A 26767-nucleotide genomic window follows, 5' to 3' on the forward strand; every position below is an offset into this window, starting at 1 on the left:
GTTTTATTTAACTAAAAAAAAGCAAACTTTTCGGTCAGAAAAGGATTTATTGTCAAAGTAATGCAACTATAATTTCAAGCAGTTTCAAGCACTTTACCTGAAAATTTCCACCACCCATATATATGTATATACTGTAAAAAAAATTAATTTTTCAATCAACACAAAAATTTCCAGACCTGCTTGTTTAAAGTCAACCTCATGTGCAGAGAATGTGTCGTGCTTCACTGTCTTCCTCCACATTTCATTCTCTCTTTGTCACAATCTACAGTATCTCTCTCAGTTCATGCTGCTTTCTTCTCATTCACATTTGATGAACAAGGGCTGCCACAGCACCAAACAGGGCTGGAATAAAATCCTAAAACACACTCTGACTCCTACTTCATACACTCTCTTTAAATCATCCTTAAACACAAACACTCCCTCCCACAAAGTTCTGCTCTGTCAAGCTCTGTTTAGGTCCAACTACCAACCAATGACCCCTCAAGTATCCAAGAGAGAAGGTGAATTATTAGGTGTGTGTGAATAAACAGGTTTCATTAACAAACAAATCAGATACATGCCAAAAATGAATTAGTGCTTGTTAAACTGACACTTTCTATTTATTTCAGCCCATGTACTGAGGCTGAGTCCTCAAGCAGCAGCCCAGGGTTCGACTGCAGCCTGCAGCTCTATTCTGTGGGCCTTTCCCTCACACTGTCTCCCCCCTTTCTTGTCCCATCCAATACAGTCATAAAAAGCCCCCCAAAAACAAGAAAAAAAACCCCAAAATAACCAGTAATTTTACCTTGCAGTACACGGGAATTGTTGGTCTACTGCTACCTCAATCATTTTTTTTGTTTTTGCTATTTCGTGACTTTGGTGAATCCAAACTAACCTTTTATACACTATGGATAAGTAGCTCATACTACCTGACTCCTAAAAGAAATCAGTAATGTACTGTGTAATTCTCCTACAATGACAAGTAAAAGTGTATCTGTTATTTTTTGGTTTAATTTCATGCACATGTAATGGATTATGTAATTGATCATTCATAACAAGGATGTGATGAAACTTGTATGCACTAAACAGAAAGCAGTTATGCTGTCAGTGGTACCTACACATGAATTTGCAAGCCTGGTCTTTGTGTAGTTCTGTTTCTAAATAACTATTATTGCAAACAAAACGATCCTACACCCTTTTACTTTTAAAAATCTGTCACCGCCACCCTACTGAGGGCACTAATAATCGATAGTGAAACAGTAACAAAATCAGATTCTGGAGCAGAGGTTTTCAGAATGTGTAAACAAATACAATTTAAAAAAAAACAGGGCTCAAATAGTAACCCACAGCTAACTAGCTGACTGCATGGTAACATTATACTTCCTGTTTACTAGGAGGAGGGTGGGTTTGTGGGCACAGTTGTCTTGATTTTGTCTTAGGTGGGGCCCACAGAAAACCCCGGTCTCGGGTGTAATAGGGAAAACCACGGGGCAGGGCCTTAGTGTTGTCTAAATGTTGTGAGAATGAATGAAAGAATCAAAATGAAACTCATCTGGTAACACTCCCATGTATCAACAATTTGTACAAACCACTGAACTCACTTTATACATGCGTGGTACAGCATGTGTGACATTTGTGGGAGTTGACAGAGATGACAATGTGTATTCGTTAACTGATGAAAGCACATGCGTCCATATGACTATGAGGAACTTTCAGTTTCCTGCTCTAATAATTAACCAGATAAGGTAATGTCTGCTTCTCTCTCTCTACTCAGTTCAGTTCACTCTGCTTGATTGTTAAGACTGCTCATTGGGCAGTGCATCTACAGCATATTACACACACTCTAAACACTCTCTGTTTGTGTCTTACCTTCCTGCAGGGCATCCTTCATGACGGAAGCCCCCCTGGGCGGCTCCAGGCTGCAGGTTGACCTGAAGAAAGGTTCAACCTGCTGGCAGGCCTCCTCGCCTGGATTCAAGCCCTCCCACATCCCCCTGAAGAGCCGCACTTTCTCCTCCAGCAGAGACATGATCTCTGTGTCCTTCTGCTTCAACAGATCTGACCAGCAGAGACACACAGGGAGACAGACAGTGAGGAAAACATTTTGTGGTGTTTGGAGCAAACTTACTGCTGTTTACTCTCACATGAGCACTGTAAACATGTTTCTCTCACCTCTCATCTCCTTGGCTTTGGTCTCCAGTTGTCTCTTGTCATCTTCTGTCTCACTGGGAATCCCTTCATCCTCGTCCTTCTCCCTGTACAAACAAGCAAAAGGAAAAAACAAACGTTATGTATTATAGTTAGTACATTATACAGGATTTAAGATCAACAAATCATCATCTGCAACATTTCAAAATCACTTACATACAGTATACAGTATATCTCTACAAGTAGTGATAAAACAACTGATTAATCAATTATTTTTAACAGAAGTTTTGGTTCCACTTCACAGAAAGATAAATTTTATGAATGATTTACAAATGGTTTATAATTAGGTTATTAATTAGGTAGTAAACACTTTATAAATCAGTAATAAACAATTCTATGCCATAATACAGTTTCCATAACTTGATGTGGGCTCACTATTTGGCAAGATTCACTTACTGCTTACAAGTGATGAAATGATAATTGATTTTACAATAAACCACAACAAAATTAGAATAATGATTTCAAATTTGTGTTATCCTGAAAACTATGATAACCACACTTTGAACAACTCAGAGTAAATACTGTCCAGCATCAGCCACAGTAGCTACAGTCTCCCTGGCACAGCAGCAATGTGGGTTTGGTTTGCATAAATAAAAAGGCTGACATCACATTGACCTGCTATTTGAGACTGTTGAGCTCAATACTGTCACATTGTGTCGATCATATTGGATTCGATATGTCGATCCAGGCTGACGCGTCACTGCACCCCTACTGCTTGCTACTAATTAATCTTACTTATGAGTTTCTACCATTTATAACTGGCAAAATGGAGTCTTATTGTAAAGAACCAAACACATCACCCTTTACTGATGAATAAGAGTGGGTGATCTGTAAACCGAGTGAAGGAAGATTACCAACTGTGCCACACCTGGAATTCTGTCCTGAAGAAGATACCAGCATTCTGGGAATTAGATGCATTCATTTGATATACCAAATTAAATGTTCTGACTGTTAAGATATAGAGGTGTAAGAAAATGTTGAAAATATTATATATATCTCAATATTATACTATGACCGTTTTCCTACAATTAGATTTAAAAATAGCAATATATCAGTATCGCAATATATTGAATATTAATTGTATTGCCAGATTCTTGTGAATGCACAGCCTTATTAAGATATGCAGATGGTGGTTACATGCTAGTTAACTAATATCTGAGGAAGCTGACAGGTATAAATGCTGACTGATGAAGAAGACAAATTAAGTCGAGGAAACAATGAGATCTGAGGCTTAACAATAAAGATAAACATGTGCTCACTATATGGCAAGCAACAGATGCCCTTTTTATCTGAGGTGTTGTAACAGCTTATTACTAATTAGTAGTGTTTACAACGTAACTGACCTAACCTAATTTAAACCGTTTATAAATGATTTACAAGGATAGCCTTGTTAAGTGGTACTGAAATGTTAATAATTGAATAATTGTTTAAATAATTTATCAAAGAAAATATCACTACTTCACTATTTTCTAACATGGTAAAGACAAGGATTGATGGAAACAATAATTAGCTTCAGTTCTATCTACAACCAATCAGTAAGTACAACATCAACACCAAAGGACAACAATTTCAATAGACAGGGATTAGACAGCCCTGAGAGAGTTTTTATAATGCTTTTGGTGGAAAAGACAGACAGAACATCAGTAGAAAACTGGTTTTGTTTTAATCTCCTCCATTCCTGCCAATGGCCCAATCTCAATTTTGTATTTTGACAGAAGTCAGACAGGGAAAGAGGGAGAGAGAGGGAGACAGAGTACTAAATCTCTCTCCTTCCCGCTGGCTGCAGTCAAATAATCCTCTGCTTATAGTGAGCTGCCCTTGAAGCCAATCCAGCATTAGACTGTCCCTGAGTACATCCCATCCCCAGGTAGAGTAGTGCTAATCCTCCTGACAGCAAAGTGCTCTGTCGCAGCTTACCGTTTATTACTATCTAGCGAACTGGGCTGGGTCTAACTCCTGGGTTACAACATAGACATGCCAGAGGTGAACCCTTAAGAGGCCAATACTGAGGCTGAAGCTCTTTGAGGCAGAGTTTGTTCTGCAGTAGAGGTTATGAGGTGAAGTAAATAGGGCAGGTTAGGTCAGGGACTGAGTTTGGGATTACATGTTGAGGTAAAAACATGTATAAACTCTTCTTCTGGGCACAGAAAAACTTCAATCATTTATTTGCATATTGCCCTAAATATTTTTAAGTAAACATAAATAAACAGATGAATAAATCCCACTTACATGGACTGCATGGCTTCTTGGATGAGCTGCATCCAGGTGTTGCGTTCGTCTTTTGAGCTTGCCAGGACCTCCATCATCTCTGGCTTCTCGATGCCGGCCGTGATGAGGAAGAGGCCACGCTCTTCGTTAGCGACCTCCCTCACGATCAGCTTCTGGAGGGAGATGACCGTGGAGCGCTGGTCCTTCAGGGAGAGGAGGGGACGGATTGATGGTGGCGACAAGGGAGGAGAATGAAAAAAATAAGATGACAGTGGGAGGGTCGAGGAGGAGAGAGGGGGGAGGAGGGAAGACAAATGTTGAAGATGGGGAGAGGATGGGAAAGGCAGGAAACAGGAGAGAGTGAAGGAAGGGAAGAAGAGAAGGATAATTATGGATGGTTAGAGGAAAGGATGAGGAAGGAAACAAGTGCAGTGAGGACGGAGGGACAGAAAGAAGCAAGGTCAGTTAGAGAAAAGGAGGATTATAGGAGGAGTGAGCAGTTGGAATAAAAGGGAAGAAGCAGAAGACAAAATGAGATTCTGGTTAATGTTATCATCCACATGGGAGCCAGCTGACGTCTAGAGCCTCAGCAGTCCTTCCCTCCTCAAGGCTGCAAACACTGTAAAGCACAGTTTAGTCCGCTATCACCACAAACCGCTGCTTCATTTCTGCTCTACCCAGTAAAACTCTGAAACTGTAACCACATCCCAACGTTTTTCCTGCAATCTCTTGTCTGAGGTTTGAAGGATAGGTTCAGATTTTTAAGCCTGTCTTTCTACTGTGACTATACTTGAAAATATACAACCAAATCCACTGTTATTGTTCTGTGCAGAAATGCATCAGCAGTTCAAGTCAAATGAAGCGGGTAACTTTTAAGAAATTTGCACAGAATTCCAGCTTTGTTTGACTACCCCTCCACTGCAGTTCAGGCAAACAAACACAAAACAAAAAACTTGGAATTCATTGTAACTGTATCAATTGTTCAGGATCGGTCCACGGATTCTGACAAGCTACTCGTTTTGGTATCAATTCCTTCCAAAATCAATTACAACAATACAAAAATACAGAGTCATTTCAGTACTTTTGTGTAATGTTTGTGCCAACTAACATTTTTATTTAGCAAGTCATGTGGAAACCTATGAGACATGAAAACTGAGTGAGTGCGGAGAAGCCGTGCAAACGCTTCCGCATGAAATTTGTGAGTGTGTGGCAGAAAGGAAATGTAGTGTGGTGTGATGCAACTTTTAACCTGTGGATATAAATACAGTCAGATGCACTATTTGTGGCAAGAAATTACCACACAGCGGCCACATAAGTAACCTCTTCAGACACTTCATCCTGAACAATAGGCTGAACAAAAACAAGACATTTATTTATTCTATTATCATTTTTATTATACTATCAGTTTTTAGTACAAACATTTTATTTAATTATAATCATATTTGCTTTTGTAATAACTTAATTATTAATAATGGCCAATATGCGTCATGTGATTTTCCAATATTTTTCTTTTTTTTTTTTTTCTAAAAAATTGGTAATTTGGTCTTTGGTTGTTTTGAAAAATTAAGTACTCATTAAAAAAAAAAAAAGATCAATATCAGAATTGGGATCAATATCATATCAAAGTGAAAAGGTTTGGTATGCCCATCCCTAGAATTTATACCGAAAATACTCTACTGCTTACTCTGGATGATACCCACTTGATTTGATTTGTCTCCTGGAACCTCATATTAGCCACATTTAGCTTTAAAGGGAATACTCTCTATCTTCTGAACTCACTGCTACTTGGCTGCTTGTACTGTTGGTGATCCTTAGAATTAAATCTTATCCTGCCCAAAACTCACGCTGCTTCACATGCCTGTGATCCATTATGAACCATGTGTTATTCCTCTTTTCAGTGTCAACAGCCTCAACTCAAACATACCAGACCCTTTTTTTAATGATGGATGTGATTATTATGCCACAGGCCTGCCTCTGTTTTAATTCCCCCTGCTGTGTGAGTGTATGTGTGAAACTGTGAGTGCTGTAAACATGGGGAAAAAAAACAACTCAAACCTATATGATTTATCACAGTTGGGTTTGATGCCTGCAGCCAGAACAGCTTTATTAGGTGCAGCTTAGCTAGCTAGAGGCAGGCAGTAACACACAATGGGAAAGCTAAGCAGGGTAGCTAATGCTAACAACAACAACAACATCAGTGGGATAGGAAAGTATGACAACCACATATCTGGCTGTGCTCATAAGATCTTTATTAGTAGAGGGATGGAGGGAAAGCAGAGGAAACAGCAGAAGTAAGGAGGGAGAGCTGAGAAAGACAAAAAGAGATTATAGCAGGATCCTACCAGCATGGCGAAGACATATTTCTGGTCTTTCTCTTGGAGGAAGACAAAGACGTCTGATAGCAGCAGAGCGTGGACATCTGCAGAACATCCAGGAGAAGAACAGTTGTGGTTGGATGAGTGAAAAGTTAAAAAAAAAAAAAAACAGATAAACAAATAAAACAGCATTTCGAGAGAATCTAGCTTCTGTATTGTGATGTATTTCCAAGTGAAATAGGATAGTGAGGCGGGACATAAAATTGGGTGGAATTTGGATTGAATGTTAAATATTGGGTGTGTCTGTGTCTCAATCTTAGTTCTGTGCTGCTAAAAGTTGATGGCTGATTGATGGGTGGATTACTGGTAAAAACTGGTTGGTTCAAGCCTATGAAAGTACACATCATATGTTTCACAGGAAGAAGCCATGACTGGATTTTGATATATATTTTTTGAGAGGTTATTCAGCATATATTGTTAAATAGGTCACAATATGACTGAGGATGTGATCTAAAAGGGATAAGAGATCATTTGTGGTCACTTAAAGGGCAGTAAAGTAGTCAAAGTGTTGCCTTACCTTTTAATCTCCCCTGGCTGTTCTTCAGCTGCAGCACTCCATCGTGGATCAGCCTCCTCCTCAGCAGATCCTCCCTGGCGAAAATCTGACCGCTCTTCATCATCATGATGGACTTGCTGTCCATGCGGCCGTGGAATTCCTTCAGACGACGTCTCTTCTCGTGCTCGTTCACTTTGCTGTCAACCGCCGCGATCACCTCCTTCACAAGCCGGATGGACTCCATCAGGTCGTCGTACTCCTCCTCGCATTCTGCGGTCGACCGGACAAGAGAGGTTATAGGGGTTAGATTCCAACCAGACCAAAACACTTTTAATCTTATTACCAGTGGAATAGTAACTGAAGTCTATCATCAATTTGTTTCATTTATTTAATACAAAAATTAATGATTTTAAAGGTTTTTTTTTTACCCAGGTGCAAAACTAACAGAAGTACAAAAGCAGGAAAAAGCCATTATCATTGTTGCAAATCCATTTGGTGATTTAATGGCTCCAAACTGACACACTTGAACCAGATGGGTAGAGTGGCACAGCTGAGGACGTGTTTATGCGCAGCAGAAGGCGCAGTGAAATTTTGGTTCCCATTTTTGGCCTTTAGCTGTGCCTGCATTTCCACTCGCTGAGAAAGCTCTTATTGCAAATGTCACTGCAGAGAGGACTGAAAGCCTTTTTATGGTTTTAGTTGGTGGAGCTGGACACACAAACCTCTATAAAGTCACCCAAACTTCTTTCATGTGTGTTCAGGTTTTTCATCTTTCATTTTGACATAATCTTTTCTGCCACTTCAATAATCTGAAATCCACACTGACTGGTCCGACTGTGCCAACATCGCACTTGTGGTCCACAAAATTTTTTACAACAGTTCCTAGTGTTCTTTCCTCTAGCAATATTATTCTATCTGGAAAATATACCCTGTTCTGCCCATTTATCTTGTCTGTTCGAGTCATTTGTATGCAATATTGGCCACACTGTCTCGCCGAACAGTTTCTGCTCATTAGGTTAATTACAGTAGATACTCTGAATACATGTTCTTTTCACAAGTGATTCAAATCCCCCCCCCCCTCCTTTTTTTTTTAACAGGTTCATTCACTACACTGTAATGGGGTTTCAGGATGTAGCGTGTTAATGTGCTTAAGGATGCACCGGGATGATTAACTCTGTGCTGACTTCAGTTTCTTGCATTTTTTGGTAATCAGAGAGCAAGATGTCAGAACAGATGAAAAGAAAATGGAAATTTCTCATAAAAATTCCCAACCGGACCTATTGTTTCTGTTACTCATCAGCATATCAGAGCTGTGGTGTTCTGGCCCTGAGCTTCTCACTTGTCCGTCAAACAGTGCAGCAAGTACTGCACTGACTTTTTACTTACAGGGAAAACTTGGCACTTGTCACGTGGATGTTCATTCAGTATTTATGGTAAATGTAGTCAATTGAAGCATTTAATTCCTCAGTGCTGCTATGGTGCTGTAAGTCCTGTCTTGTTCTTCCTGCATCCAATGATGCCACAGTGATGCAGGTGGTGTTAAGGAAGAATTACAAGTTATTTTAGCTTCTAGCTTCTTCTTTCTAGTCTCCACCTCTGGGTATTCAGTGGGTGTTCTAGAGGAGTATTTTTTTTCAACTAAGATTATGTTTTGGCCAACAGATGAGAGTGATGATAAACAGCTATAAGGGCCGTCAGAAACTTGTGTGCAGTAGGGGTGTAACAATTCACTCATTCATCTGATGCATCAGGCTTTCATGTGGAAGATGCATGTGCATCGATTCAGACAGCCTGTACTGGTCAAAGCTTAATGTGATCTGGAAAAAAAATCAATGCAGCACTAGCGAATCAATACGTCTCATTAGGATGCGCATATGTTTCATTTTTGGCATCAATGAACTGCCACTGTAACTTGTTTTCTCTCTCCTCCTGTCTCTGCCTGCACCGCTCTCACAGGACGCCTGCTCGCACAAAACAAGTGCTCTCCCCTCTCCTGTCTCCCCTGTCTCTCCTCTTCATTCCCTCAAAACAGTGAAAGAACTGATGTCGCACTGTGTCGCACCACCAAACGTTCACAATGCACAAAAGTTAGCTGTTTAAAATTTCTAAGATGCATCGAATCATTGAACATGTATCGGGATGCAAATCAAATCAGTCTCAGTCAGCGAGATGCACACCCTTAGTGTGCAATGAATCCTGGTACAGGAAGGCGCTGCCTGCATGGAATTCGTTTTACTTGCACACTGTAAGAAATTTGCAGCTTAAATTGACTCCTTTTACCATTAACACTTACTGGACATCTATGTCAAAAGAGATGAATTTTCCCTGTAAGTTTTAAATTAAATTAAATTAAATATTTCTCTACAACATTAATTCTGCTTCATCTGAACAGTGTGGGTGTGGTCTGATTAGACTTTATTGACTTGCACTGGCAAAATAAGCAAACAATCTGACAACTGTCATCAGATTTTGATTCAAATCTTGCTTCACTGTGATTGATGCACAGAACTACATCACATTTGTCAAACTGAGCCCTGCCCACTTCACATGAGCAGCATGAACACAGAATTTAACAGTACAGACAAGAGTCTCTCATGTGAAATAATCAAAACTGTTCTGACTTTGGTGCAAAACTGTATGCATATGGTAGTCCCGACTGTTCAGCGTAAGAAACTGATGAAAAATGTTTTCAGGATCTTTAAACCAACAACAATAAATCAGCATTTTGGAAAATGCGTTAATTTGCTTTCTTGTTGAGAGTTTCATAAAAAGGTTGATGTCACTCCTATGTCTCTCTGGTTAAATGAAACTACCTGCAGCAGACACCTAGCAGCACCTGTAAAATTATGAGTCAGAGTAGCTGTTCCCCCTTGATATTTCTGACAGAAAACCTTCCTAAAAGAAAGGCTTCCTGATAGGACAAAAGGTCAAGTGAAGGACTTTCACCCAGGACAGTGTGGTTTGTGTCCTGTGTGACACCAAAACTCAAATTAGACTACATTTTGATCATTTTTAGGCTTAAAACTAATTTGCTGTAAAACAATACAGAAATAATACTCGAGAAGGTGTTTGCTGTGATTCTGAATGTGACAGTTACACAGTCAAAGAACAAGACACAGAGGATGATAGAAGCACTTCATCACTTCAAAAAACAAACAAACAAACAAACAAAAACAGGCTCAAGGGTGATATGGTTTTCTGCCAGAAACCCCTGAAGGCTAACTTCTCCCATATGCTTCCCTTTATTTACAGACTTTGTACTTTGTGTGTGCTTCATGTAGTACTATTCCTTTAAATTTATGTCAATATAGTTCAGATTTCTGTAGATGTAGGTGACCTTCTCTCAGTCTCATCTCAGTGCTCATGCTAACCATGTGGCCCATCTTGCTATCCAAAATAAAGTGCATTTAAAAGCTTTTATAAGTGGAAGAGTAAAACTGCAGGGAATAAAATCACCAGCGGCTGCACAGGGAGAAAAGCCCCAGAGTCAATATGTCTCTGATATCCAGCACATCTTGTGTATTTAGCACTTGGGTTTTGGACTGAAAATGTAATATTTTTCCCTAAAGTGGAATATTTTCCTCCTGTGGTTGTTGTACTCCAGTGCTCCTGAGCACCAAAATACTATCTCTAACTTGTGAGTGGTGCTGTGTTATTTCCACTCAGTATATATCAGAGTTGGCAGGACAGAGTCTTCTTAAAGCACCTTGGGGATTAAGTCAGAGCTCCCCCATCCCACATAGAACTATAAACAGGCTTTGGGGAAGGATTAGAGAGAATGTACACAGTGGGAGGCCAGCTGACGACAGCGAGCTGCTTTAAATCAGATATAAATATGGTGTGAAATATTTGGGCTCCACAAAGTATGCTTGATCTATTATCCTACAAATACCAATTCAACATATGTTTCAGTTTTCTCAAAATATGTGAAACCATGTGTGGAAAAATCAAGAGGAATATTTAGAATATAGATATTTTTGGAATGCTAAGATAAATTTGTATAGTGTTAGGATCAAAAATAATATGAAAAATATTAATGCATCTCAGAGAAATATGTTGCCATATTGAAAAACTGAACTGTTTGAATGTGGAAACTGTATTTGATTTTGTTTTTGAAAATGTATTCACACACATTTCAGTGCAGTGCTAAAATATGCATCTCAGCAAGGTCTTAAAACTTTCCGAAAAGAGAAGCATCTTGCTAAAATGTTAAGATGTGGTTTGAACTCCAAGTCAACTTCTAATGGTCTGTAAGCCAGCAACATTATCCTGATACTAATGCAACGATTGGCCTTATTCTGTCTTGTTTTCTGTCACTTGTTTTTGTGGGAAAATCCTTTAGACCCGAGTATAATTAACCCAACTAGCAGTGAATTTCAAGTTGAAGGAAAAACTCTAACTGATGACTACTTTACTGTCTACAAATCTCTGGCTGTAAAAATCACTCTTTTGCTCTGCATCGAGAGTCAAATTGATGTGTCCTGTACTGTGAATGCTCTGTTTTTTATATTTTATGCAAGGTGATTACAATTTTCACAGCAAAATTAATGCGTACAGGTTTTTTAAATGTGGCTAAGTCCTCTACAAACATTTGATCCACTCCTTTCCCATCACCAGCAGACAAGTTAGTATTTCTGTTTTTTTGTTTGTTTGATTTGTTTTCTTTCTTTTTCTGATGTGCCCAGGAAAAATGGAACAAAACTAATGTCTGTGCAGGAGAGAGCTTCTGACTGAATCTCTGTGGTTTTAAGTTGGTTCTCTCCTGCATCCCTGTTTGTATTTTTAAGGTATCTGCTTTGTTTTATTGTTTCATGTTCGCTTTCAGGAGTTGTGTTAAGTTACAGCCAAAGAAAACCCAACACTTTCAATTTTGCTGCTTCATAATAAAATCTTTTAGGTAACAAAGTAACGGGGGACTTTTATTGTGAAGACTTCATAGTAGGGCTGGGCAATATATCAATATTATATCATATCATGATGTCAGACTAGATATCATGATCATTTTTTTATTGTTATATTTTTATATGGCATAAGTGTAGTCTTCTCCTGGTTTTAAAGGTTACATTACAGTTAAAAACATATAATTTTCTAAACTTACCAGACCGTTACATTATTTGCATTTACTCTCTTAGTCATTATATCCACATCACTGGTGATTATTTATCAACAGATCTCACTGGGTTAATATTTTGTGAAAGTCATCCCTACAGTATTGTCACAACATCAATTTACTGATTTTATCACCTTAGCAGCTTCTGCCCCCTAGAGTCTACAACATTTAGTTAGTCACAACCTATTATCAATATCGACCGCTATGAAACTTCACTATTGTGATTGGTTTTTCAGCTATATCACCCTGGCCTTCTTCATGGGAAGTAAAATGTTTATCTGTTTTATGGCCACTCAGCTCAAGAAGCATGTCTATCAAAGGCACACCTTCAAGCTGTATTGGAGGTGCAAATCCCTGCCATGCTGGACTTGCGTACAGATCAAGCCAGCCGTTTTAGCCCCTTTTACGCTGTTTTTTACGCTGTTTTTTGTCCAGTGTAAAAGGGGCTAGAGGGATTGATTACAGAAAGAGACTGTCACCTGTAGAGACTACAATATAGAAACAAATAACAGAATCAAAGAAGCAGCTGAGAGCTAACAAGTGATCTCCCTACATATGCCTTGTATAATGCATCTGAACATGTTATGAATCTTAATATGGTACTGTAGTATATTTTATTCTGAACTTACCTATTAAATTGACAATTTGCTGTTTTTTAACCTGGTATAATAGTCTTGTCATGATCATCCCAATTAAAACAAACTTCCTTCCACTTTCTCCAATTCATTATTACCAAGCACACACATTAACAACATGGATGAATGGTGAGAAGACACCCACATGAAACTAACCTTTAGTGTGCTGCAGCAGTCTCTGAATGAGCACCGGGTACTTTGTTATCCTCTGGGTCACCAGCAAGATGCACTCTGGGATACCGAGCCTCCGCACAATGCTGCTACTCATCTTTTTCTGGAGGAGCAAACAACAAGTGTTTAGTAAAAAGGGCCCACACAACAGGTGGCTGAAAGCAAGACAAGGTTTCAAATAACCAGTGGGAAACCTCAAAACTCATTTGCCGTATAACAATACAGAAATAATACTTGAGAAGGTGTTTGCTGTGATTCTGGATGTGACAGTTACACAGTCAGAACAGAACAGGACACAGAGAAGATGATAGAAGCACTTCATCACTTCAAAAAACAAAGAAACAAGCAAAAGAACAGGCTCAAGGGTAATATGGCTTTTACACCAATGTTTTCAATACATGCATGCAAAAGACTAAAACATGAAAGAAAAGCAAGACAGAAAAATGCAGTTGATGCAGTAACACTCTATAGAACACAATGACTGTTAGACATCTTTTCAGTGAAAAACAATTGTGTCTGGAAAACCAGACATCTTGAAGTGAAACAAGAGCAATGCACAAAAGCAATATAAGACAACAGCCTTCTTCTCTGAAAGGTAGATACATAATAAATTTATGAAGAGCTGCAATGTAAGTCTTACTTTGATAAAGGCCTTGAAGCGTTTGTCTTTGGTCAAGAGGTCCTTGTAAAAGTTCACTGCTTCGTTGTGACGGCTGCAGAATCTTCCATAAACCCTCTTCATGCTTTCACCGTTGCACCCTGAAAACTAGAACAGAATTTAACAGGCATGAATACATCAAACGACACTGGTAAGACAGAACACAAAATAAAAAGCTAATGCTGTATGTAGCATGGCTTAATTTCTATCTTAAGTTTGAACTCATCTGTTGAGTTTCAAAACTTGATGAAATTGGAGGAATTTGTGGGTAATATTGGGCGCTAAGACAATATTTAATTCAAAGAACTTTACATTAGTGTGCATTACTACACAGTTTTGTTAAATACTGAATTCTAATTGGTCAATAACAACAGTCTATGGTCTGTTATTTCTGTATAGCAGACTGTTGCTCTGAAGAACAGACTGCTGCTATGAACACAGTTCTGATCACAGACTCTGAAGGAACAATACAATCAATTTTAAATAACTGAAATCATTTTTAAATTAATATTTTTTGTCAAGTTTAATGTTTTTTAAATATGATATTATAAGTGGGATGATGTACAGTGATAGACTCATTATTGCAAACTAAACTCCAGGACGATTCAAGACCCCTCCGCTTTGTGTTGGCATCCTGCATCACCCTGTTGAGGGTTTATTTTGCAATAATGAGCTCCACATTATCCCTTACATGTATGTATGCAGTAAAATATTGTCTTGGTTTAGGAACAGATCATGGTTTGAGTTGAAAAATGTACATTCTGGTCACATGATGCATGTGATGTCATGTAACTTAAAACTTCAGATAAGGTTGACTGATGGTTTCACACAGGACACAAACCCCAGACTCCTGGGTGAAAGTCCTGTGTTTGTTTGACCAGTCTGAAGTTACTTGAAAGACTGGTGCATCTTATACGTTGTGTATCAGCATGAGACGCTGAGGGACAGAACAAAACACCTGTATCTGACAAGGCAGAACAGCCTCAAAAGTGAAAAAATGCAATTCATCATGTGGTATTTCGGTGTTAGGACCCGTTTCCTCCTCTAACCTGGCTGACTAGGATGTCTCCTATCCTGTTGATGATGATGCCTCCCTCTAAGCACCCCCCCTCCAACTGGCTCTCCCTCTTCCTCTCCAAGAGGCGGAGGAGGTGCTGCGTGTGGAAATCCAGGAGTTCGTCTAGAGCCGGGAACAGCTTCTCCACTGTCTGCAGCTCCAGCTGCAACTCTTTCTGCAGCCCTTTGCTGTAGACTTCTGACAAGATCCGCAACGTCCGGATGTGATGCATCTCCGTCTGCATCAGCTCTGAAGGACAAACAAGGAAGTGATACAAAGAATGACATAAGCAGCAATTTTTAGACCCTTGTGCTGACCTCTGCATCTACACACTTCACATCACTTCAGAGATCTACCAAGAATTTAATAGAATTCATGTCACTGGTGTGTCACCAAACAACTTATGTACATATAGAAATGTTAAGAATCATTTCAATCAAATGTCACAAGTAGATTCTAATCAAAAGCTAGAAACATCTCAAGGATTTTCAAAACTAAAAGGATGTATCTCTGTGCCTATTTAAATGTTTTCCTTCATATTTAAATGAGCTAAATCTGCAGCCTGAATAGACCATTGAGACTCGCAGAAGCAACTGAAACAAACTGAAGTGAAAGTCATCAAGGTAAACTGAGGGAAAGTAGGGCCACCAACAAGCTAATTACAGCACACTTTACAAGTTGATTCAAGTGATTTGCTTTGTTTGTTTGGTTTGTTTTGTTTTTGTTTTTGTTTTTTTTTACTAGAATTGCACTAGTAGAGACCTAAAACACTGAACAACACTTAGATAACTTTCTAAGATCCTGTTTAAAAGCATATTTTAATCAAATGTACCATAGATGACATCTTGTCTCTTCACCAGCTCCTTGTCCAGCTGCTGCAGATACTGCTGTTCCACACCTAAACTCCACGAGTCGGCCTCCAGCTCCTTGGCCTCAGCCTCAAACTCCCCCATCAACTGCCCGTCCATCATCTCCGTCCCTGCACCAACAACAGAGCAACAGTTACTATTTTAAGCTCACATTAGAAAGAAGTGAAAGTTTAGTGAAATATTACTGTATATATTATTATAATATTACTGTTAGTCTAATGTGATAATTTATGAAAACTTTGTTCCATATTCATTCAGTTTTTCAATCAGAGGCTCAGAGTCTTAGGTCCCAGCTGATCAGCAGCTGTCTTGGGTAGTCAGATTAGTGGTGTGTGCACGTGTGTGTGTGTGTGTGTGTGTGTGTGTGTGTGTATGTGTGTGTGTGTGTGTGTGTGTGTATTGACCTTCATCAGTGAGTGATTCCATAGACTCTGTGACCTGGTTGGTTCTATTGAGGGAGTCAGTAGACTGGGAGAGATACCGCAGGCCTTTAATGGGCATCTCATCAAACACCGGACTGAATGAAGAGATAATAAAACATTTATTCTTTGTTTTATTTACATCCAGTTACAACCACAAACACTCATTAAGCAGCGGAAACACACATGATGCAGTGTATATGCATACAGTCAAACAAATCCCAAAATATAAATCACAAAATAATTTAAAAAATGGCTTCAGTATAAAGGTCACATAGCAATAGAAACATGTGCATGTCCACACATCATCGCATACACACACAGACACACACACAGTAGCTCACCCAGCGATGTTGCTGATGGAGAGACTCTTGGAGAGGTTGTTGCCATGGAAAGTCATGATGCTGGTGTGTCTCCGTGATGACGGGATCATCAGGGAAGAATGGTCTTCAGGGGACAAGATGGCCGACCAGGGGCGCTCCCTCGTCCCACCAGCTGTGTAGACAGATATATATTCCAGGAGATAAATATCATACTTATCACTGTGGACTATATGAAAAAGTAGGTAGCTCCTCACCAGCAACAAGAAGAGAACAACATTGAATCAGTTTTATTTATAAAGGATTTATGCAAAATCTACCTCAGTATATCAATTCTCAAATGCACACCTTACAAACGGAATGATTTACAGAAGATTTTAAAACTTAAATGTCTTATATGTCATAGTGTGATGTGTGTCTCTGATGCTGTATGTGATTTGTTATGTCAGGCTATGTTTGTTTTTCTTCCTGCTGCACTCCCACAAAAGAGATACTGATCTCAATCAGATTACTGTATTAAATAAAGCCTATACAGTATATATACAGTACAGTAAATGTCAGCCTGCAAACATTCAAACAACTATAGAGGATCTTTGGGAAAATTGTTTGTTTTTTTTGCTCTAAATGTGCTGTAGTCTGTTAGTTCTTCATCTCACATTACTCTCATTTTAATAATAAAATTGTTATTTTTATTAATACTGAAGTAAATTCTATTTGATATTGTTAACTTCTGTGTGCATACTGATACATAGTGACTTAAATTCAGTTCTGGTACCCTAAAGACTTATATTCATTCTACAAAAAATAACCCAACTTGCATCGTGGCAAAACAGATTTGAAATTATCCAGTGAATTTTCACAGATTTGACAAAGCTAAGAGACTAGGGAATTTGTTTAGTCCTTGGAGGATCTAGTATTCCTTTAACTGATCTAAAAACAAAAAAATGACTAAATCTGGAGATACTGGTGGTCTTATCTAATGTAGGTAATGTTTCTTTTTGAATTCTGAACAGATATCTGTCCTGCTAACACTGAATGATGGCACAAGAGCTAGCAGCAACGTATTCCCTCTTCAACTGAGGAATCCTACTTTTGATTGGCTGCCTTCACCTTGAAAAAGCCCCAAAACTTGTTGTGAGTTTAGAAACAAGCAGAAATGTAGCACAGAAACAGCTACTACAATGACTTGTCATATTTTGTTGATTTTGGAGGTCCTTGTGGACAAAAGAGGTTGTGTTTCCATCATGATAACCACAAATTATAACATCTAAAATTATCGAAATAAATTTTAACTCCTGCTACTATACAAGAATAGCCAATCGTCATCTTCACTTATGAAGCTCACACAGAGGCATCAGTAATAAATGAGACAGTTTGATAACCAGTTAAAAACTTCTTGTGGCAGCTTTAATCTACCTTTGGCCCTAATGATCGCTGAAACACATAAATGTAAAACAGCCTTACTGTGCTTTGGCATCAAATCTGCAGAAGAAAACTGGTAATGAACATATGTTAGAAACTTGAGTCACTCACATTTGTTCCTCATTGTGACTGTAGGAAAAGAGCTTGAATCCGGTACTGTAAACTGCTGCTTGGGCAACTGGCCAGAGAAGAAGAGAGAGAGACACAGAGGATGAAATCATAAATGAGGAGTTCAAATCGATATTGGCTGCAGGACAACAGAATACTACAGAATTGTTGGTGGAGTTACTCTGTGGGAACTTTTACCTTCATCTTCACCTTGGCACAAACAGGCAGGCTGTCCCTGCAGCCCTTGTGGACGGAAGCATTACAGTCTGGAAAGAAAAGCAACAGAACGCTCAGTGAATACTATGAGCATGATGGTGTTGGAGGTGGTGGTGGTGGGGGCGTCGAACGTGTGTGGAAAGGTGGGGGCTAGAAATTCTGACTGGTTTTCATAGCCGGCCAGGAAACTCCACCAGCCCACTAATGAAAGCCAGACCGGAGCACAGCATGTGATGCAATCGTGGGGTAATACTGCTGCTGGACGAAGGAGGGGGAAAAAAAAGCGAGATAGGAGGAGGAATGATACACACACGAACACTGAATTGCATGGGAAATTTTCAATTATGTAAACATTCCCAAATCACCACGGAGCAGGGGTCATCATTCAGAATAGCTAAAATAAGATCTGCTCTGTCTGATCTGACTCCTTTGAGCCAATCAAAGGCTTTAATTCCCCTGCACCGCACTTTAAATTTCATGCTGTCAAATCATTTTGTAAGAGTTGACTTTGAAGCAGAAACCTGTCATCTTTATGGTACAAGCTTGTAAAAAGAAAAAAAAAAAACACACAAAAAAAACAAAACAAAACAAGCAAAAGGAGTTGATCATCAAAAAATGTCAATAAGAGGACAAACCACCTCTGGTTGTGTCAAAATCTAACTTTGCAATAAAAACTCCCTCAAGTTTCCACTAACTTTCAGGCATGTTTCCAACAGACTAGAGCCTGGTATTGGCCTATCACAGCACTGATATGAAACTTTTTTAAAAAATATATAATGCAGAAATAATGCTTGGGGCGATTTAGATTTGGCACAAAATGTTCTGCTACCTCACACAACTGAGCTTTGGCATTCCTGACTACAGCTAGCCATGGTTATACTGCTCATACTGTCTATAGCACTCATATTTGTGACCCTGTTACTATTTTATTTATGCGTTTTATCAGTGCGTCTTGTTTTTCAACCTGTCCAGACTGTGTTAAAATATTCAGCTACTGTCTGATACTGAACAGTACTGATGTTTTTTTTTAGTTATTTATTTATTTTACTTTACTTCATGTTATTTATTCTTTATTTTCTTGATGTTCATTTCTATAATCGGTTGAAAAATGATACAGCAGTCCAAATAGTGAGGTGGAGCCATAGACTGTATATTAAATAGGTTGAAATCATATTTAATATACAGTCTATGGTTGAAGTGAGGTGTTTCGCCGCACCCCCTCCTCCCCAGACTTTGGGGAACCTCTGCAGGCCACAGGAACACTGCAGGAGCGCAGGATGCATGCAACCTCGTAAAGTGACAATAACAAGCAACAACGAGGCCTCGACTGCAAGACCTCATTACCATACTGCTTAATTTAACCATTATAAACATCTCTGCCTTCTACCAGATTATTCATGATTTCTTACAATTCATAAACAAACACTTACTCATTCGGTCAACATTTAGCATTAATTGAACAAAACAAATCAGTTGTTCAAGCCTGTAATAGAAATTTCAAAGGACACTGCAGCAAAAAGCGAGCATTTCAAGTTAACATGTTTGCTTGATCTCTAAAGACATATCATGGTCATTTTATGATTTATTACACCAAATATCACAGATTTCTCCTTTAAATGTTTAAGAAAACAGCCCTCTCAGTATCTTTGCATAGTCATATCAGTGCAGAATCATTGCACAGTCCACATAGAGAAGGTCTATTTTTCTTTCAGTTCAAAAATTCCCTACATCAGCCATATCGGTAATCAGTGAATTCTTCCCTTTCAAAATCAGTATCAGACTCAAAAGTCCCACATTAGTCAGGACAAAAGTGTTTTAAACAGACCTGTTGTACAAGTCAAATCCACAAGCCCACTATAAGATCCTGTCACCATGCATACAACATTTCCGTTTTTAGGATTACATCAACTCGCTTGTGCTCTCAGTCAGGGCAAGAGAACAATCCTGTGTAACTCAACAACTATAGAGCAGCAGCAACACTTTCAGGGTTAGAGGTTCCTTTTTCACTTCCCCTCATCACCTGAAACACAGACACACTTGTGTTACTGTAAAAAAAGATGTGGATTAAAGTATCCACCTAGTAGATTATGTAATATATCTAATTATGACACGCACAGTAAAAGCAGCTTAAATTCCTGCAGCGTTTTTCTCCTCTTAAACACTTTTATTGGGTATTTTACTGCTTTTCGTGGATGTCCAACTAATTCCAGCTAATCTAAGACAAAGGATCACTGTATTTGTCTGTCGAATGGACACCGGCCAGACATCTGCGAGTGCAAACCTCCTGAAAACACCCCCAGAACAGTCAACGGCTCCGACAATCCAAACCAGACCAATTCAGCACAACAAGAGAGCTGTTTTTGCCAGTCTTAAGTATTCGAGGCAGATTGTGACCATTGAGAGGATCGCTGTGATCCATCTCAGGGCTGGTTTCTCCTTTTTAGGCTTTTTTTGGAGTTGCGCCAAAGGCTTGTGCAATAAACTACATCCTCTTTAGGGCTGCTGCTGCTGTTGCTGCTGCTGCTGCTGCTGCTTCAGTGGAAACAATGCAAAAACTGTTTTGTTGTCTGCACTGAAAAGCCTGACTGGATTACATTAGAAGTAGCCCTTTAGAGAGTTTCACTACTTCAAACAAATCATGAAGCAGCTTCAGCCAAATATGAGAGACTGTCTGGCTTTTTTGACACAATCACTGTGCAATATTAAGAATGTCAATTATTAATGTTTTCTGGTGCTTTAAAACCTATACTTTCAATTATAATCAGTGGAAAACAAAATAATTGAACCACATATGTGGATTTACATGCAAATTATATGGTTCAAAAGAACTGACTGAGCCTTAACCGGAAGCCAATGTGACCCTTCCTGAATAGCATGATTCATGTCTGATGATGTATGCGCGCTGAGGAACATTTCTTACTTCAGTTTCTTTTTTCTTCTTACAGAATATTCAATGTGTTCCCAGCAGTGCAGAGAGCTTATCATGTTTTCAAATTATAAATGAATTCACAATAAGATAAATTCTTTTAATAATGGATCACAACACTTAATGGGCTTTGATTATACTTAAAGCAACAGGAGTCCTGACTGGTGACAAGCAGTGAAAAAAACATTGCATAAAAGAAAAAGAAATGAATAGAAGAGGGTACTTACGTGTGCAATGGTAAGCGTCCTTGCTGTTGAAAGCCTTATTGCACTGGGAGCACTGGGTCGCCTGACCCGAGCTGACTGGTGTGAATTGATGACCGTTAATCGCCTTCTTGTCCTTCTCTTTGCCCTCCTTCTCTTTCTCCTTCTTCTCTCTGTCCTTTTCCTGCACAGGCGGAATTATCACAGTTAAAGGGATAGTTCAGATTATTTGCGTGGGGTTGTACGAGGTACTTATCGATAGTCAGTGTATTAGCTTCAGTGGATGGCAGTCGGTGTGCCCCCTGTTTGGGGTAGAAGAGAGGGGCACCAGCATGGAAGCTAAGCGGGGTAACCAACAAAAGGTATTTAAGCTACTGCTGTTTTAGAAACAGAAGGGCAAATGTTGGTCTCTCCAAACCAACCAAACTCCACAGGCAAAATCAGTCATTTTACCTTGCAGAACATGGGAGTAGCTACTCTACTGCTGTCTCAATCTGTAAGCTTGTTGCTGTATTGTGTGACTTTGATTAAGTCAAACAACACCACAAATAAACCAATAAATCCAGGTAGTCGTGGACCAGCAACTCCCTTGTTCAATCATTGATTTCACCTATGGAGTTTGGTTGGATTAGAGAAAGTGATATTTGGCTTGTATGTGGCTAAAACACATTATGTTATTGACCCTGTCCACAGCAGTGCATGGCTTAGCCTCTGCGCTGGTGCCCCTCTCTGCTTCTCCTCACTGGGGGCAAACCCGCATCTGCTGTAGCTGACGATCAGTGGGAGCTATCCCTTTAAGAACACAAGCCATACCAAGAGAGGAAGGTGACTTTCAGTTCAGTTATTACTTAAATTGTTATACCAGACAAGCAGATGCTTAGAAAAAGTATGAATGTGCTTAGTTACCTGTAGAGTAGAATAACGAACCAGACACTGACAAAATGTCTAAACATTTGGCGATTTGCTCATGTTAAATTCCAATCTGAATCCTGCAGAGCAACATTATTACTCTGATGTACTACACAGAAGGGGGCTTTGCATATTAAGCGATGCATTATTTATGCTGACAACCAATTGTCTCATTAAGAGACTATTTTTAAATGTAGTTTCAGGCAGTTTTTGCTGCTTTGCTTCATTCAAAGACAGCGGGATTTTGGTACATTTTTAGAGGATTACTGGAAGAGGTTGCTGCTGTGGTAATCAGATATCAATTATAGTGACCATTTCTACCAAAGGTCAATCAATTTTCATATGACATATTATGTCATTTTCACAGCTCCAATGAGGCTCTTATTTAAACCATCCTATGATGGTGTCCTGAAACCCACTTCTGCAGGATACATGACTACTGGTGGAGACACGCTGTCTGGGAATCAAATCTCTGACCTTTCCATAACAGGACGGCCTTTCTGCTATATCTGCATTCACGGACGAGGTCATCCTCAGCTGTTGGTCATCTCTATACACTGAGCTGAATCACAATCCCATAAAGTGATGCCGAGAAGAACAGAGCTCTTATTCTCTTGGATTTACATCACAGAGCCTCCACCCAAACCCAGAGGAAATGGGAAAATGGAGTTTCCAGCTCGTTTTAATGGCCGGCCCTGGGCCTCTTGGTTTGAGGGGACCACAAAGCTCTGACATACTAGAGCTCATTTTGTTTCAGCTGCTTCGAGATACCATGAGGCTGACTGGACCACAGTGAGCCATTACAACACTTAAGAGTGCAGTCTCACTTCCTGCAACAAGAGATATCTAATTGAAGGTAAAAAAGACAAAACTATGAACTAGAGGAGCTGATAAAGTATTCTTCATCACAGTAACCTTTCTAAGAAGCCTTTGGTGATATGTTTCCTGTTAATATTTAAAAAAACAAAAAAACAAACAAACAAACAAAAAAAAACAGTTCAACTTATTGGGAGAAAAACACAAGAAGCAAAGATGATTCTCTGCACGTTTCTTTTGGCTACAAGCATTTGCAACAGGAGAAGTAATCACGGGTGACATCTAAACCAGAGATTTAAACAAAAAGACATTCTAGTGAAATGTACTGCAACAGGCAATTACTTCACTGGAAAGAGACATGAGCCCAGCGGGGCACACCGGTCACTTTTAACATGATATTGTGACAGTCTCCTTCACTACAATTTGACTGGGAAACCACAGCCTACCTCCAGCCAGCTTTTCCATTTCAGTGAGAAGCCATGGCTCCCTGTGAATCTCCCGTATAACATCCCTGGCTGTGGCTGTTCGGCTCAAGCTGCTACCCACACTGAGGCTCCATGAGGTAAGCAGCAATGAGGAAGTGAGTGGTTCGCTACGGGAGGCGCTAATACCGCAATGATCCTTCAGTCTGACAAACGCTGTGTCAAAACTGTACAAAACTAGATCTGCTTCCAAAATATACAGACTCTGAATACTGTACAGAAACTGTGTGTGTGCAGTATATGCAAAAGAAGATCGATTGACAATGATCACAAATAAGAAAAATTTGATATTTTTGAGAAGGTGAGAAGCTAATTTGGGACTTAACAGGAAGAAAAAGTGTGAGGATATCTTTAAAAAGTCGTCAAAAATGACAGGTTTTAATGTGGTGTATGACAGGTCTGTGGTTGATGAGGTAGCCATGTTGGTTGTCACTGAATACAGACCATACATATATTATGGATGCAATCTAATAAGCTTGTGTCAATTTGAATATCAAAGCTTTGCTGGGGCGCCCCTATAGCTCAGTTGGTAGGGCGTGCGCACCATGTCTTGAGGCTGTTAGTCCTCTGCAGCGGCCGCTGGTTCGAATCCCGCCTGCGGCTCATTTGCTGCATGTCATCCCCTGTCTCTTCACCCCCCTTTCCTGTCATACCTTCAGCTGTCACTGTCAATAAAGGCAAAAATGCCAAAAAAATAATAATCTAAAAAAAAGCTTTGCTAATTGTCTGAGAGTCTGTTAAAAAGAACGGTCAATAATTTTGAACCTTGAGCAGGCGCAGGCTGTGGTGAATCCTGTCACTTTAAAAGTAGAGCGAGGTTAAAGATGAGATTCTAAAACCACAGCCAACTCCACCTTCCTGTTTTACTTCCTGTTCACCCCTGTGTCTCTTTGCAAAGGCTGCACAATTTCAGACAGCAAGTGCAAGTTTAAGTAACTACATATAGTGCTGTTTATTCCAAATTGAGAATATTAATCAGTTAAATTTTTGTATTTCCAAATCATGAACTTTGTCAGTACTTGAGTTTTAAGCACTTTCTGTTGGGCTTACATCCAAAGAAACATAATTATAGTAAAAATGAGCGAGCATTTGTAGATCTCAGCTTGCTTTATGCCAAAAAATGTGTTGCACTGTCATGGAAAATATTCATTGACCAAGCACTTACTCAATGGATGAGACAGCTGTTATCAAGGCTTCCATTAGAAAGGACAACTTACAAATTGAAGGCTTAACAGCATATTTTTGAGAATATATGGAGGCCCTTCATTAATTACGTTAAGGATATAGATGAACAAGTGAAGGAATAATGTGGACTACGCAGTTTCCAAAAATGTACGACTTTTATTTTCACTCTAAATGCTCATTATATTTATTATATTTTGCATCAATTGCATTTAAAATGCATATAATATACATACAAATAAAGTATTTTTTTTCCCTTTCTTCCTTTGTTTTGTAACAATGCACCAATTATGTGGAGTATTACTGAATGTAAAAGGCTGCTTTTTATGGTCTTAAAAATGAAAGTAAAAACACTAAGGGAAAAAAAGGAAATGCTAAACTCCATTATTTCTAAACTGCTGTCTTCTGACATCCAGATTATGATGGAAAGTACTCATGACAAAAGTTTTTTCTTTCACTAAAATAATTGTACTTAATGGATATAATCAGGATTGTCACACAATGTAATATGAAATTACTGCTATATTGAAACTGAAAAACATCTTTAGCTGGGGATTTACCTGACATGACCCCTGTGGAAGGGGAAAGGATGACCTGACCACATCTCATACCACACTCTCATGTCTTCTAGTTGTGTCTGACTAGAAAATGTTGGGGCTGAAAACCAAACCTACAGGGGAAATCTGAGCATTACAAGAAACACCAACTTGCCCTGGAGCGAGACACGCAGGCCCATACTGATTGACTGGAGCTATTCAGAGGCCGACAGAAGAAGACGCAGCTCTGTGTGACTGTGTGTGAATGTGTGCGTGTGGATCACAGCGAGGCTGTAATAAATGTTTAAAGAAGAAAAGTCTATGAAAGGAGGCTGAATTTTGACCAAACACACAGTGCACATAAAAAGTACATGAAATATAGTAACTACAACTTAAAAGTCCTTCCCAAGTTTTATTAAGGATGATTAAAAACTCAGTGTTCCCTCACCCTGGTCTTCTTGTACATCTTGTTCTTGAGGTAGCTGAAGGTCCGGCTGACTTTTGTCACACTCTTCCCCTCAGTGTCGCTCCGCAGAGGGCCAGGCTCCTCCTCTGATATACTGGTACACACACACACACACACACACACACACACACACACACACACACACACACACACACACACACACACTAAGGTTATTATAGTTAATTAAAACTAAACTTAAGGCTAAAACTAGGTGTGAAAAAACATTTTAAGGTAAGGTAAGATAAGGCAAGGTATACTTAATTGTCCTCTATTTAACTGTTTTCTTCTCAAAGCTGCTGTATCACACAACATATTACAAATATATAAACAGATCATACATACTCTTGCCTAGATGTGTCTAAATACACATGTTGAGTGTGTGACAGTTTCCTTGAAATAATAAAAATAATAACAGGCAAAGACAATAGTTAGCTAAAACCAGGTAAAATCAACCATTTGAAATAATAAAACCTGGTAAATATCAAACCAGTTTTAAATAATACAACAATATAAAATCAGCCTCTTTCAAATAATGAAACCAAGTGTAAATAAGTCAGATAATAAATCAGGTCAGGTCAGGTCGCACTACTCTAGTCCCTTAATGAAGTTTTTATTAGGTGAAATAAAATTAAAAACTAGACTTTATAAAAACTGAAAACAAACTGAAATTATCTTATTTACTTATAAAAGTGACTAAAATAAAATTATACAAGAAATGTCTGGTTTCAGTGTGTGTTAGTTTGGTCAAATTTGTGAATACAGCAACAAGGAGGAGACAGAGCTGCATTATGTTTATTGAGACAGGGATGTCTATATGACTGTGAGTCGCAATGAAACTAATAAAAACTAAACTAAAAGTAAATGTTTTTAACGGTAAAAACTCATATGAAACCAGTAAGCCACTCTGGAAACTAAGCTAAACTAAACCGAATTGAAAAATGAAATAAAATTCGAAAATAATTAAAAAATAGAAAACTGTAATAACTCAGACACACA

General features: G+C 39.0%; 1 protein-coding gene across 1 annotated transcript in view; it reads right to left on the reverse strand.

Annotated features, from left to right (window-relative positions):
* Positions 1-26767, reverse strand: part of akap13a (A-kinase anchoring protein 13a) — a 152210-nt gene that overhangs the window by 16487 nt on the left and 108956 nt on the right. Inside the window, exons 18-32 of the mRNA XM_084721804.1 lie at positions 25754-25865; positions 21405-21564; positions 18234-18301; positions 18039-18105; positions 16530-16680; positions 16171-16283; positions 15730-15876; positions 14890-15146; positions 13823-13948; positions 13168-13285; positions 7288-7536; positions 6738-6814; positions 4417-4598; positions 2152-2234; positions 1849-2037 (exon numbers count right to left, since the gene is read on the reverse strand). Of these exons, the coding sequence (XP_084577930.1) occupies positions 1849-2037; positions 2152-2234; positions 4417-4598; positions 6738-6814; positions 7288-7536; positions 13168-13285; positions 13823-13948; positions 14890-15146; positions 15730-15876; positions 16171-16283; positions 16530-16680; positions 18039-18105; positions 18234-18301; positions 21405-21564; positions 25754-25865 (2099 nt within the window). The remainder of the gene's footprint in view (positions 1-1848; positions 2038-2151; positions 2235-4416; positions 4599-6737; positions 6815-7287; positions 7537-13167; positions 13286-13822; positions 13949-14889; positions 15147-15729; positions 15877-16170; positions 16284-16529; positions 16681-18038; positions 18106-18233; positions 18302-21404; positions 21565-25753; positions 25866-26767) is intronic.

Source organism: Lutjanus erythropterus, chromosome 1, assembly GCF_056507025.1.
Source record: "Lutjanus erythropterus isolate fLutEry1 chromosome 1, fLutEry1.hap2, whole genome shotgun sequence".
Taxonomy (NCBI): Eukaryota; Metazoa; Chordata; class Actinopteri; order Lutjaniformes; family Lutjanidae; genus Lutjanus; species Lutjanus erythropterus.